We start from the raw sequence: 14,552 nt of genomic DNA on the forward strand, positions 1-14,552 counted from the left end.
CCCTGGACCCTCAACCTCTCAGGCTCAACTTCCACTGCCTCTCTCAATTAACACCACCATACTCACCTAGACAACACTCCAAGTCAATATGAGGAGGAAGACCTGGACCCTTGGTGAGCCTCTACATGTATTTTTGAATGTTGTTATTGCTACAATATTATAATGGCTTTATTTTACAAAATTTTGTGAATCTGTACAGGAATATGATGTGTTTTGGCCATATATAAATATGTTTCAAGTGGTGGGAGGGTGCACCCGACAATCTAAGCAAATTGTCTTCAGAGTTCAATTCCAAGCGATTTGGAAGCCAGGATGGTCACTGTGTAATTAAGTGTAGTTACAGGATGAGAGGTACACTCGTGGTGTGCGTGTGTGTGTGTATGTAATTACCTAAGTGTAGTTACAGGATGAGAGTTACACTCATAGTGTTTCATCTTCCCGGTACTCTTTGTCGTATAACCCTTTCAAACTAATGATGGTTTTGGTCTCCACACCACCACCACCTCACTTAGCTTGTTCCATCCATCTACCACTCTGTTTGCAAAAGAAAACTGTCTGATATTTTTCCGACACCTTTGTTTCCTTAGCTTGACTCTGTGTCCTCTTGTTCACGAAGGTGCTGGTTTCAGGAATTCCTATTTGTCAATTTGGTCAATTCCTGTTTGTATTTTTTAAGTGGTGATCATATCACCTTTTTTTCTTCTTCTATCTTCTAGTTTTGGCATGTTTAACACACCTAGTCTCTCCTTGTAACTCATGTTTCACAGTACTGGAAGCCTGCTGTTGCACCTTTTCCAGTTTCCCTATGTGCTTCTTGAGATTTGGGCACCATACATCAGCTGCATATTCCAGTTTTGGTCTCGCAAAAGTCATGAAAAAAAAGAGTGTGAATGCATATGTGCCTATTGGCACTTGCTGGATCGAGCATTGAGTCTTGGATTGCGCTTTTCTAGCCACTGGTTGTTTAACCACTGCACTGCGCAAAGCGCCTTTAGGCGCTCAGAGAGTTGTGCTCTTTGTTTTTTAATTTGGCTATATTTTAATGTTTTTTAATGTTTTCATTACTATTTGTGTTTTGAAATGGAAATAGTTGACTTTGGAAACATTTTGACATTAAATTTACCTGAACATTTGTAAAAATAACAAAAATATGTCCTTGACAATTGCACCAAGACATTTTTGCCGAAAATAGGTGAGCAGTGCAAGGGTTAAGGCAATGACTCCTGTCCTATTTCCCTATCATATCTAGTTTTAAATTTATGAATAGTTTTGCTTCCACAACCTGCTCCTTAAGTTCATTCCATTTTCCCACTACTTTAGTGCTAAAATAAAACTTCCTGAAGTCTCTATGACTCGTGTGAGTTTCCAGTTTCCACCCATGTCCCCTTGTTCTGTTAGTATTCAGTGTGAACATTTCATCTATTTTCAATCTGTCTGAACTCATTTTTATATGTTTTTTATATGTTTCTATCATATCCCCCCACTCCCTCCTTTTTTCTAGTGTTGTCAGGTTCAGTTCCTTCAGTCGCTCTTCATACCCCATCTCTCGTAACTCTGGGACAAGTCTCGTTGCAAACTTCTGAACCTTTTTCAGTTTCCTTATGTGTTTCTTCAGGTGGGGACTCCATGATGAGCCTGCATTCTCCAAGACTGGTCTCATGTAGGCAGTGTAAAATGCACTAAATGCCTCTTTTACTTAACTTTCTGAACAATGTTCTAACTTTTGCCAGCATAGAGTACGCTGCTGTCATTATTCTATTTATATGTGCCTCAGGAATTAGATTAGGTGTTACGTACACTCCTAGGTCTCCTCAAATTGTTAGAAGTAGGTAGTTTCCCTTTATTGTGTACTGTCCCTTCGGTCTCCTGTCACCTAATCCCATTTACATAACTTTACATTTGCTTGTGTTGACCTCCAGTAGCCATTTCTCTGACCATCTCTGCAAACAGTTCAGGTCCTTTTGGAGGATCCTACAATCCTCAGTAGGTGGTGTGTGTGTGTGTGTATTTGTGTATGTATAAAAATGTACAGTACATATACAGTATTGTATATGTTGTACCTGATAGTCTGAGCTGCCTGACATGTCTAACAAATTAAGAAAAAAGTCTAGACATTTTATGTATAGTATTAATAAATAAAATTTGAATATACCTGCCATAGATTTTTTCAGTCTGAGCTAAATCAAAGAACTTGACCTAATCTAAATATTTTTAATTATACAAAAAAACAGCGTTGAATGTAATTAAACGCCATTTTCTGGGCGAGACCCGGAGGCTCCCCGGAGGCTCCCCGGAGCTTACTAGGCTGATATGCTAATGTCAGACTTTGGCATCAGTCATGTGTATGGAGTTCTGTAGGCCTACCGGGGATCAGGAGCCAGAACCTGGCCCGCTCAGAGAGGCATGGGGAGCAATGGCCTATAAAAACTCCCCATGTGGTTGGAAGCATTCTGTGTCTGCCATCAACCGGGTCAGGCACCCAGAAAGGTAAGCATCCCAAAACAAACCCCTATTCTGGTGAAAATTTTGCTACCAAAAGCTGAAGCTCCCCCTCCCCCCTGAGGCTCCCCCTTCCCCCTCCCCGGGAAGGGGAAGGGGAGCCCCAGACCCCCACGCCAGCTATCCAACCTTCAGTTCTGAGGCTGGATGTCAAAACACGCAAAAAAAAAAATAATAATAAAAACGCCGACTGAAGGGAGGGAGGGATGCTGGGGAGCCCCGGGTCTCGCCCAGAAAATGGCGTTTCATTACATTCAATGCTGGTTTCTGGGGAAAACTACCCACAGAGAAAAATGGAGAAGGACTTACCCGGGAGGTGGTCGCTGCTCACAACTCAACTCGAAGTCGAGACAACTGACTGCATCCGCCGACCCAACGCAACACAGGACTAGGCCCAGGAACATTCAAGAGATATCGAACAGCCAGGACCCTGTTTGACCGCCAAAAACCCCACGCCCGAATGTCAGACCAGGACATGTTGCCAAAGATGGCAGCAAGCGCAATGAACTTACGAACATCATGGGCACGGGGATAAACCGCAGACTTGCTAGACTTAATAACCCTGCGAACAACCTGGGAGACCCGCACCCGCGAACAGGGAAGAGGTGGAAATCGGATCAACCCAAAGCGCGTCCCCGGACACAGAAACCGTGGCGCGCAAATAACGGCGGAGGGCCACTACTGGATACAAAACATGATGCACCCCCGGCCTGACCAACCAAGCATCAACAACCCAAGGACCCCTCCGCAAAGCAGCAGTCTCATTCTTTGCCAGAAAAGAAAGAGACGGTTGCAGACAAACAAAACCATAGCTACGACCAAAAGAGCAGAAACCCCCTGTGCCAGAGGAGAGCATGAAGCTCCCCAACTCGACCCCCAGAGGCCAATGCCAACAGAAAAAGAGCATTCGAGAAACAATCCTGAACCAAAGGGGCCACAACAAACCGAGGAGAAGAAGAAAGAAAAGAGAGCACTCTGTCCAATGACCAGGACAGCTCAGGCGGCGCATGAGCAGGTCGGAGGTGAAACAATGCACGAGACAGCTTGCGAAACGGCGCAGAAGTACTGTAATATCAATACCGAAAGCAAGCTGAAGTGGCTCCGCCAGCGCCGCACGATAAGAGGCGACAGTGTTAGGCATAAGATGACGGTCCCGGAACAACAAGAGAGAAAGGACAACACCACCCGAACAGAGAGCGAAGCACAACGACGAAGACGCAAAAAGAACCGGAAGGACCGCCAGGAAACTTCATACTGCCGCAGAGACGAAGCCAGCCGGTGGGACACTAACAAGGAAGCCACCTGATCATCATAGAGATGATGATAAACTAGAGTCAAAAACACCATACGTGAAGACTCGAGGAGAAGACCAAACCAGCCACGTGACACTCCGATCCGATCTGCTGGAAGAGGCGGAGCCGCGGGAAAACCTCCGGGTTCGGACACCGGGCAAGCAGCGCCTGAAACCAAAACTGGGCCGGCCACCACGGGGCCAAGAGGCCCCGTGGTGGCCCTGGTAAGTCTCCAAGCGAGTCTGGACCTGGAGCAACAGCTGAACCGGGATAAAGAGGTACAGGAACCCCCACTTCGACCAGTCCTGCCGAAAGGCATCGACTCCAACAGCCTTGCAATTGGGGAAGAATGCCACATACTGGGGAAGGTGCTGCGACCACGCCAACACGAAGAGGTCCACCTCGGGACGCTCGAATGTCTGGCAGAGCCAATGGAAGGAGTCAGTGTTGACCATCCATTCCATGGAGAGGGGAACGAAACAAGACAGGCCGTCGCCCAAGACGTTGGACACTCCCCGCATGTGAACTGGCAGGAGAGCCAAACCCCGAGAACTCAGCAGACGAGTCACCCGAAGCGACCAGCACCAAAGAGCAAAGAGCTAAGAGCCCCCTCGATTCAGGAAATTTACCAGCGGGGAGCAGTCCGAATGGAGCCATATCGTTGATCCGCCGGCGACCCGAACCCAGCACTTCCCTCTCCCGGGGAGGGGGGAACTGCGCGGACAGAGGTGCAGCAACGTGTGACGTCATGCTCATTTGCTCGTTTCTTTCAGAGGAGTTCTATCCACTTGTTTGGCTTTCGGTAGCAAAATTTTCACCAGAATAGTGGTTTGTTTTGGGATGCTTACCTTTCTGGGTGCCTGACCCGGTCGATGGTAGACATAGAATGCTTCCAACCACATGGGGTTTCTATAGGCCATTGCTCCCCATGCCTCTCTGAGGTGGTCAGGTTCTGGCTCGTGGTCCCCGGTAGGCCCTTAGAACTCCATACACATGACTGATGCCAAAGTGTGACATTAGTATATCAGCCTAGTAAACTCTGGGGAGTTGAAGGGGCTTCCCCCCAGAAAATCTAACTAATGTAGGAAAAAGTAGACCCAAAAAAGTTAGTAATTAATATTATGAATGTGACGAACTAAAGCACACTAGCTATTAGGACAAATGCACCCGGCCTACAAAGTCTAGTAGTGCAATTCTGGCTATTAGGTATGACTAACTAACAAACAAATAAATAAATATATATATTTTATTTATTTATTTATTTATTTGTATACTTGGACAGCAGGCATTCCTTTAAGCATATTTGGTTAAATATGACAGCATTGTTGACATTGTTGCTATTATAGTACTGTATAAGCTTTCTATGCTTCTATTTTCTTTCTCTAGGGATTAAGAACAGTCAAGTTACCAAAATTCATGGTAAAGAAACTAATGATTGTTAGATATATTTTCTAGAGTGTACATAACACAACACTCACTAGGAACACGCTAGTAGAAAATATAACAATCCTGGCATCCACCACTGATCAAAGAAGACTGCAAATACTGGAAGCTATATTCGTAAAAAAAAAAACCATCCTAAATGTACAGAGTAACGACTTAAATACCTTGCCTACGCTCAGACCCATACAGCACCTTGCCTATGATCAGACCCAGACCTCACCATACAGCACCTTGCCTACGCTCAGACCCAGGCTTCACCATACAGCACCTTGCCTACGCTCAGACCCAGACCTCACCATACAGCACCTTGCCTATGCTCAGACCCAGGCTTCACTATACAGCACCTTGCTTACGCTCAGACCCAGACCTCACCATACAGCACCTTGCCTATGCTCAGACCCAGACTTCACCATACAGCACCTTGCCTATGCTCAGACCCAGACTTCACCATACAGCACCTTGCCTATGCTCAGACCCAGACTTCACCATACAGCACCTTGCCTATGCTCAGACCCAGACTTCACCATACAGCACCTTGCCTATGCTCAGACCCAGACTTCACCATACAGCACCTTGCCTATGCTCAGACCCAGACTTCACCATACACCACCGGATAACAACATCTCTACTGAGTTCTCCCCACCCACCAGCATACCCAGTGTTTGATAAGCATCCATCTCCATCATTTCCTTTATTTTATGTGTAATTACTTCACCTTCCCCCCGCCCCACAACTTCACCTCTTTCACATGTATATTTAAGATAAATTTGCACCTTGTATATTGATTCCTTACATGACGATATGAAGATGTTCTAGAGTGGAATGTAACGTTGTAGAAAATATACCCTTCAGTTATCATTAGAGTTTCTTTACCATGAATTTCTGTAACTTAATTGCACCTCTTAATCCTGTGAGTTAGAAAATAAGAACTATAAGAACAATAATGCCAGCAAAGTGGTCATATTTAACCAAATAATATATATATATATGTATATATTTATAGTATATATTATTATAATAATTTTTTAAATATTCATATTTAAATATTTCAAGTATTAGCCAATCATTCACAAATATTTGTTTTATTAATTTGGATGTGTAACATGGCATTAACTAACACCTCTTATCACAAGTCACACATACTTGGCGGCAGTGGTGAGGTTTAAGGTAAAGGGGGACTCTGCATAAAATCTGAAACCGTTTTGAAATTCATAAACCCTATAAAAATTATTTTAACTAGCCCAATAGTCTACGCCACTATAAACAAACCAGAGGGGAGAGAATCAATGGTGAGTCGATGATGACACATTTCACACCTTTCATCATAATCAACTATACAGGGCATGTCTTGCATACTGTGAGTGTCACTATCTTGTGCTCTACACTTAATCGTCTTTTTCCTGTAAATTTAGACAGCGATAATCGTACAAAGCAATAAAAAATGTAGCAAACTTCAAGAATAACAACTTTTCTGTATCACATGTCGAGCAACTCTGTAAAAACTGGTGAGCGTGATCTATAACTGTGTAAAGATTAAAGATAAATTTGAAAATTCCCTAACTATTTTAAACCCCAACTTTCATTCATATATATATATATTACTATAATGCAAAAGCTAAGTTATACTGTATAACCTTTTAGATATATGTATGTGCTGCTCATACTTAATTGCCAAACATTCAAGTTATTATAGAAAGTTTTATTTCATTAAAAATATCTAAAGAAAATTTATTTGTTAATGTCTTAACATGCAAATTAACTTGATTTACTTTCTGGAAATTCTAAAAGAATGACAACTCATTTTTCCATAATTAAATCAATTGGTATACTATGTATACAAGATGATATACATAAATTCTTAAAAGTCCAGAGACAGTGAATGCCAGATTTTGTATTTTATTCAGAACTTGCCATCCTTTTTTTTTTTAGCAATGATTAAAAAAAAAATATTAGGTTTTGATAGCAATAAGAAATATTTATAGTGTATTTTGAATACTGCATGCATAGCATACTTAATGTTTCTTTAACTTTTCAAAGCCCTGCTAATATATATTTTATTATGGCTAAAACATGACAGGTAAAGGATTTTTGACAAATTATCTTGTGACTTTTTTCAGCATGTAGGCTAATATACCTGTACAGTATACTGTAAAGTATAGTATTGCAAATTATCATTATTGTATATGGCACACTTTGCTCTCTGTTTTGGAGATCAATTCTCATTCTCTCAATAGATTTCCACTGACTCTGAATTTGTAAGATTTTATTTTTAATCAAATTCTTTTCAATTACAGTATATCAATAAATTTAAAAGAATATGATATGTTATGAAATGCAGTCAAATGCTCACATTCTGTTCTCAAATAATACTCTGCAAATCACTAATTCCCTCCCCTAATATCTAATAGCTGAATGTACATAATGAAACCTATTTCAAGATTTACAAATGTAGGAATGTTTGATGCTGAGCCTACATAGCAGTGTGCGCCAGGCCCACCTAACAGGGGGTCACTGGATTACCACAAGTGCAGCTGCCATAGATTACATCAACAGATGATGATGATGATGATGATGATGAGGATGGTGATAATAGTGATAATAGTGGCAATAATAATGATGATGAGAATGATTATGCTCTCCACCAAGATACAGCAAAGCCATATTATTACATATTAGTTGGTAATGTGAAATTAAATATTAATCCAGATTCAGTGTCATTAATATGTATTGCATTAATTAAATACTAACTTTTATTGAAGAACAAAGCATACTAACTAACAAGATCTGACTGTACACACCAAGGCAGCCAAGTAACTGTAAGGGCAGCCAGCACCCCCTGTTAGGAACAACCCAGCCACTGAGCACCAAATGGGGAAGGTGGCACCCATGCCTCCACCCGCAACTGGCCAGAGATTGGAGGGGATGGTGGTGGCAGCTGTTCCGCTCTCTGTGTCAGCTGTGGTGGTCGGCACATGAGGGCAGTGCTTACTCGAGGCCTCTCCACATATTTCTTCATGGTATAAGTGGGGTGGCACAGGGATGCAATTTTGCACTGAGCCCTTCTCATCTCTTACCCGTGAGCAGTGGTATGAGTATTGCTTCACCCTGCATACCACTGCAGGTTTGTGCAGTCATATGGCCACCTCACCGATTGTCTCCTTTCCATGCTCTTCTGCAGATCCTGGTAGTCTGACTAAACAACAATGCCAACAACACATTGTAACTAATAAGTATTTATATTACTGTTTGATCAGAAATTCTAAAACCTAGAGATTCCTTAGCAAGCAATTTTCTCTTTTGTAAAGCATCATGTAAATTATGCATATTTCAAGTAAAATTAACTTGGTAATGTTCTGTGTCTGTATGACACGATTCACTCACAGTTGCGTTCACTCTGACGGCATATCACTGCTAGCTCAAAGAGTACTACCTCCTCACAGGGTCTATAATCTTCCTGGCATTCTTTCTAGTACCATTATTATTCAGTACAAAACTTCTCCAAGTTACATTACCTTGAAGGGCTAGTGGCAATCCTGTTATTTTTCAAGGTTTTACAGTACTACCAAATTCTCACAAGATAATTAACATCCTGGCACTTACTCTTTTATTATTCCTATATACCTCATACAATCATCTGTATCACTGAAAATGAATTTACTTGCCTGCACTATTTCTCATTCCTTTATATATTTCCTAAACATTATTTGAGCGAGCTCAGTCCACTAATTCTATATTTGTGGCACTTTTTGGAAACATTGGTGTCTGTTACTTTGTCTTTCATGCAAAACAGTTTGGTATAAATTGTTTCAGTACTCTACTATCACATCTTCATTGCAACACATCTCTAGCTCTGATCAAAGTACAGAAGTCTCTGGGATGCAGAGCTGATTACTAGTATCACTCACAGTACACCAATACTTCAAGTATCCAAGATCCAATTAACTGGATTTCTACATTCAGGACACTAGTTTGAGATTTTTTGTGTATTGCATAGTTTATGTGTATAAACCATGATTCAAACTGCTCACATGTCCTGGATGGTCCACCACATGGTTAACTGGGGTCTCGGAGATGGCAGTAGTGGTAAATCATCTAATGGCGGGAAGCAACACCCTGGACACATTTAGTTCAACAGGTGGGATGGCACTTTGCAGGACAGCCGCCACATTGCTCCCTCGATTGTCTACGGATCTGCTGAACTATTACAAAGGGCCCTCCATCTCCAGCTATCACTAGAGGCAACAAACATGAAGAAAGCTGGGGCAAGCGTAACGGAGTGAGTCGTCTGTCAGGGACAACCACAGGCTCAGCTGCAGCTGGAGCTGCTGCTGCACACCACGTGTTTAGGGCAGTGACTCGTTGGAGGAGAAGGCTGCTAAGGGCCTAAGGAACCTGCGACCCTAGCGCAGGTCACTTCCAGGCGAGCTGTAACCCGATCTGTGCCCAGACCTACTGGCTGACCTGCTTCCAGATCTACTAGCTGACCTACTGGTAGGCCGACTAGTTGTTCTACTACCTTGCCGACTAGCTGGTCGACTACTTGGCCGACTGGCAGGTCGACTACTTGTCCGCCCACTTTCTGGTTTACTATCCAGTCTATGAGCAGGGCAATCAACTGCATGACGCACAGGATGATGATCATATATTATTTGTGCACCACCTGCCACAGCAGCTGCTGCAACTGCTCCTGGACTTCGGGGATCACCTCTACTTGCAGTTACAGTGCTTGCTGCTGTTAGAGGTAGATGCTCAGGCCGAGGTGACCAAGTGCCAGGCATAAAGGCGCGTGGGGGAGGAGGAGCTGCAAGCTGATCTAATTCAACTCCTGGGGGTGGAGGGGGCCAATCTTTAGTTTCTAGGGCCTCTTGACTAGCTCTTAGCCTTGCCGGAAGCACACCATGGGGCCCACGAACGGGAGATGGTGGTGGTTCCGGTGACCATGATGGCTCACGGCCTCGGGGCTTGAGCGAATGCCACGCGGGAGGATGGTCCTCCGGCACCACGTGTGCCGGAGAGGGCTCAGACCGCCGGCCCTGTGGCGGCCATGAGCCCTGGGCGTGTCCTCACATCCGCGTGGTGGCCTCTAGTCATACAGGTGGCTCAGATGGATGAGGCATAGTCTGGGTCTGGGCAATTACAGATTGCCCACTGCTAGCACTGCTGTCTGGTTGACTAGAGGCTTGGCTAGAGGCACGGGAACTACTCACCCCACTTTCTGCCCTACTACTACCTCCGCAGGAATTGCTGCCATCACTCCCCCGTCGCCCCAGGCCGCCGGGTCCATCGCTTCTGTCAGAGCGTGCTGAGGGTGCTGCAGAAGTAGAAATTAGAGTAAAAAACACAATATTAATTTATTCCAATTATTATTTTGAAAGCATATTTAATTAAAGAATGAAATAATGTATATATAGTTATAGAAAGTATCCACTAGGAAAATGAAATGAAAATTTCAAATGTTTTCATTTCATTTTTGAGGCAATGTTAGAGTAACTGATTGGCAAGGAGGAGGAATTAAATGCATCAAATGTCAGGAGGTTAGATAGGTCTGAAGCAAATATGGTACAAATAACCATTGAAAGTTTTGAACACAAAAGGAAAGTACTAAACCATGGCCACAAACTCAACGATCTCAAGGGGTATAACCAAGTATACATACCTCCAGACCTCACTATTGAGCAGCAGAAAAAGACAGGATGCTAAGAGGTAAACGGAAGGAGTTAAGAAACACAGAATGATACAAAAATGCACAGCTAAAGATCAGGAGAGGGTAGGTAATCCAGATAGTAGATGGAGGAGAGGACATAGTCCTTCACCCAGCCAGGCAGAACTAACTCTATATATCTCGGATGACAAACAGGCTCAGAACCAAAGCGACACTGTACAGAATAGTAATGTGCTAAATACAGGAGCACTGTCAGGCATTTAAATTGTTTCTACACAAATACCGGAAGCCTATTACACACACAGATCACACTAACGTGATGCATCAAATGAACAAATCCACAAGGGCCGTGACGAGGATTCGAATCTGCGTCTGGGGAGCATCCCAGACACTGCCTTAATCGACTGAGCTACAACAGGGTAAAAGGGTTGAAACCGAAGTTCTACTGAACTTAGTAAGTTCAGTAGAGCTTCGGTTTCAACCCTTTTACCCTGTCATAGCTCAGTCGATTAAGGCAGTGTCTGGGATGCTCCCGGACGCAGATTCGAATCCTCGTCACGGCCCTTGTGGATTTGTTCACCAGAAGCCTAGTGAATAAATTTGACTCTTATGTGTATATACTGCGGCTGAAAATCCAGACATCATTGGCATCAGTGAAACATGGGGACGAGAGCACATAAAGGTAGGTGAATTCCATCTCCCAGGATACCACCCACCATTCAAAAAGAACAGAACAACAAGAGTAGAAGAAGCAATGCTGTATGTAAAAGAGGTCCTGGATGCAACCAACAATGAGGAAGTGAACACCATGGGATCCTCAGAGTCTGTATGGTGCAAATACTAGCTCAAGATGATAGCACTGACAGTGGGGGTTTATGCTACAGGGCTGACATGGCAGTAGCAGAGAAGAGTTGCTGATCTGCATAACGTGATCAATGCGGCATCAGAAACCCAAACCCTAATATTGGGGGACACTAACCGTGAGACCATAGATTGGGTAAATCTAACATCACAAGCCAAAGGAGATCAATTTTTAGACCTTGTGCAGAACTCCTTTCTCTTACAGCATGTGGTAGAGCCCACACAAGGTACAGTAACAACATTCTAGATCTTGTACTAACTTCAGAAGAGAGCATGTATGATTAAATTCAAGTGGGGGAAAAGCTAACCCCCTCTTGTGATCAACATATTTTAAGATGGACGAGAAACACAGACACTCATATAAAGGTCAAAGATGATAACTGTCTAGATTACCATCGAGGAGACTATCAAGGAATGAGACAGGAACTGCAAAACATCTCCTGGAGGGAGTTGATAGGGGAACATGGCAAGGGAGTATCATGGTAAAAATTTCAAGGTCATCACGGAACTCGTTCAAAAATATGTGCCAAAAAGGAGGAAGAAAAGAAAGGGAATTAGATGGATGATACAAGTCATAAAATGAGCATTGATAACTATAGTAAGCAGAACCTCTGAAGAACATACTGTATACTGTAAATCCACAATGGACAACATTGATTATGAGATATACAAAAGGGCACTAAACTCAGCCATCCAGGAAATTAGATCAGCCAAAAGAAACTACGAAAGGAAACTTGCCCAAAACAAAGAAAGATCCAAAATCGTTCTATGCCTATATAAGAAGTAAAACCAAAACAAAGGCCTCGGTAGGACCCTTAAAAGATGAGACTAACCAAGTCATATTGGACGATAGAAGGGCAGCAAACACTGAATGAATATTTTACATCAATGCTCACACTAGAAAGGTTAGATGATATCTCATCACCCACAGAAATGTTTGAAAAACGTGAAGAGAATGAATTTAGGGATATACCCATAACATGTGACATAATCAGAAAGAACATTGATAAACAAAAAGACTCAAAAGCCCCAGGTATGGATGGAATCCATTCCAAAGTTATAAAGGAACTGGCAGAAGAACTATGCCTACCTCTGAAATTACTTTTCACAAAATCTCTGTACCAAGGGATAGTCCACCCTAGATTGGAGATATGCAAATGTCATCCATATTTAAAAAAAGGCAGAAAGAGTTCAGCAGAAAATTACTGTTCAATCAGCTTAACATAAAAAATCTGCAAGTTCAAGGAGAGAAACATAAGGGAGGGAATCATTCATCATCTTTCCGTGAACAATCTTGTAAAATCGACACAATGTAGGTTTGTTAAATATAGATCTTGCCTCACAACCTGCTCATGTTTTTGAAACGGTAACCAGATACTCAGTCAAGCATCTGGAGGATGTAGTATAAATGGATTTTGCTAAAGCCTTTGATAAAACACTGGTTGAAACAAAGAAAACAAAGGATCGTACTAATTGGGTCTGAATCAGACTGTAGAAATGTGGTGGTAAGTAGGATACCACAAGGGGTCCATTTTGGGGCCAACCCTTTTTGTAATTTACATCAATGACATAGATGTGAATATTAAACCACTTCATCAAATTTACAGATGACACAAAGACATTTGATAAAGTGGGAAATAATGATATTGGAGCCCCTACAAAGAGAATCTGCAAATGAACTTCAAGTAGGGTAGGGCTTCAGCAGTAGTAAGGCTTCATGAAAGCCCTACACAAACTTTGCAAATGGTCAGAAGAATGGCAAATTAGTCTTAATATTGACAAATGCAAGACCTTGCATGTGAGTATAGTGGTCCATGTTGCAACTACCAAATTAATAACATTCCATTACAGCAGATTGATGAAGAAAAGAACCTTGGAGTCAAAATCCACCAATCACTGAAAGTTGCACAACAGGTAGGAGCAGCAGTCAGAAAGGCCAACCAAACACTTGGAACAATCAAGTGCACCTTTGACTTTAAACGCTAGATTAAGGACCTGCCCGAAACGCTGTGCGTACTAGTGGCTTTACAAGAATGTAAATACTGTACTATCCAATGTATTCTCACAAACCCAATGTACCTTCTTGTATATATATAAATAAATAAATAAATTAAGGAAAAGAAGGGAGTGATTCAATGTATGGAGCACCAACTCTGGTGCTCCCCCAAGCATGGAGGAGCTTGGGGGTGCCTCCATGCTCATCTCATCTTCAGAAGGACATAACTGCTTCTTAAAACCTCATAAAACTATGCTCATAAAACCTCATCTTCAGAAGAACATAGCTGCTCTGGAGAACGTGAACACGGGGCAGCAAAAATCATTCCAAAGCAAAGTCATCTTTCGTGTTGGGAACGAGTGAGAACCACATAGTAACAGTACAAACTAGGCACGAAAGGGCGGATCTCATTGAAGCTTTCAAAATAAAGAACAATTTGGAGGATGTTGATCTGTACAATTTCTTTAAAGGTCAGATGTAACACAAACAAGAAGCAACAGTTTCAAGCTCGACTAGCCACAATGTAGGATGAGAACAGGAGATGCTTTTTCACCCACAGGGTTATAAATGCATGGAACCGCCTACCCGCCGAAGCTGTAAATGCCAAAATTGTTGAATTTCAAAATCCAGTTAGAAACTATTATCAAGGCAAATATCTTGTACCTTCGACAAGCCGCCGGCTTCCTGTCCTCGTCGAGGCCACTAATGTCAGTGGCCCTCAGATAAATTCAGGTGTGTGTGTGCATGTGTAATCACCTAGTTGTGCTTGCGAGGGTCGAGTTTCAGCTCTTTGGTCCTG

The 14,552-nt window shown here is 42.6% G+C and overlaps 1 protein-coding gene across 19 annotated transcripts in view; it reads right to left on the minus strand.

The window, feature by feature from the left end:
- Positions 1–14,552, minus strand: part of Glut1 (Glucose transporter 1) — a 384,143-nt gene that overhangs the window by 12,197 nt on the left and 357,394 nt on the right. For 16 of the 19 annotated variants that reach the window (XR_011223425.1, XR_011223422.1, XR_011223424.1 and 13 more), the window contains one exon: positions 10,442–10,545. The exons of 2 other annotated variants lie outside the window; for them this stretch is intronic. Coding sequence is in view for 12 of the 17 variants with exons in the window: in XM_069307821.1 (XP_069163922.1) it covers positions 10,442–10,545 (104 nt within the window). In the remaining 5 variants the exon portion in view is untranslated. Of the gene's footprint in view, positions 1–10,441; positions 10,546–14,552 lie in introns of those variants that run through there. One more of the 19 variants, XR_011223423.1, reaches the window with a different exon arrangement.

This window comes from Procambarus clarkii, chromosome 61, assembly GCF_040958095.1.
Source record: "Procambarus clarkii isolate CNS0578487 chromosome 61, FALCON_Pclarkii_2.0, whole genome shotgun sequence".
Lineage (NCBI taxonomy): Eukaryota > Metazoa > Arthropoda > Malacostraca > Decapoda > Cambaridae > Procambarus > Procambarus clarkii.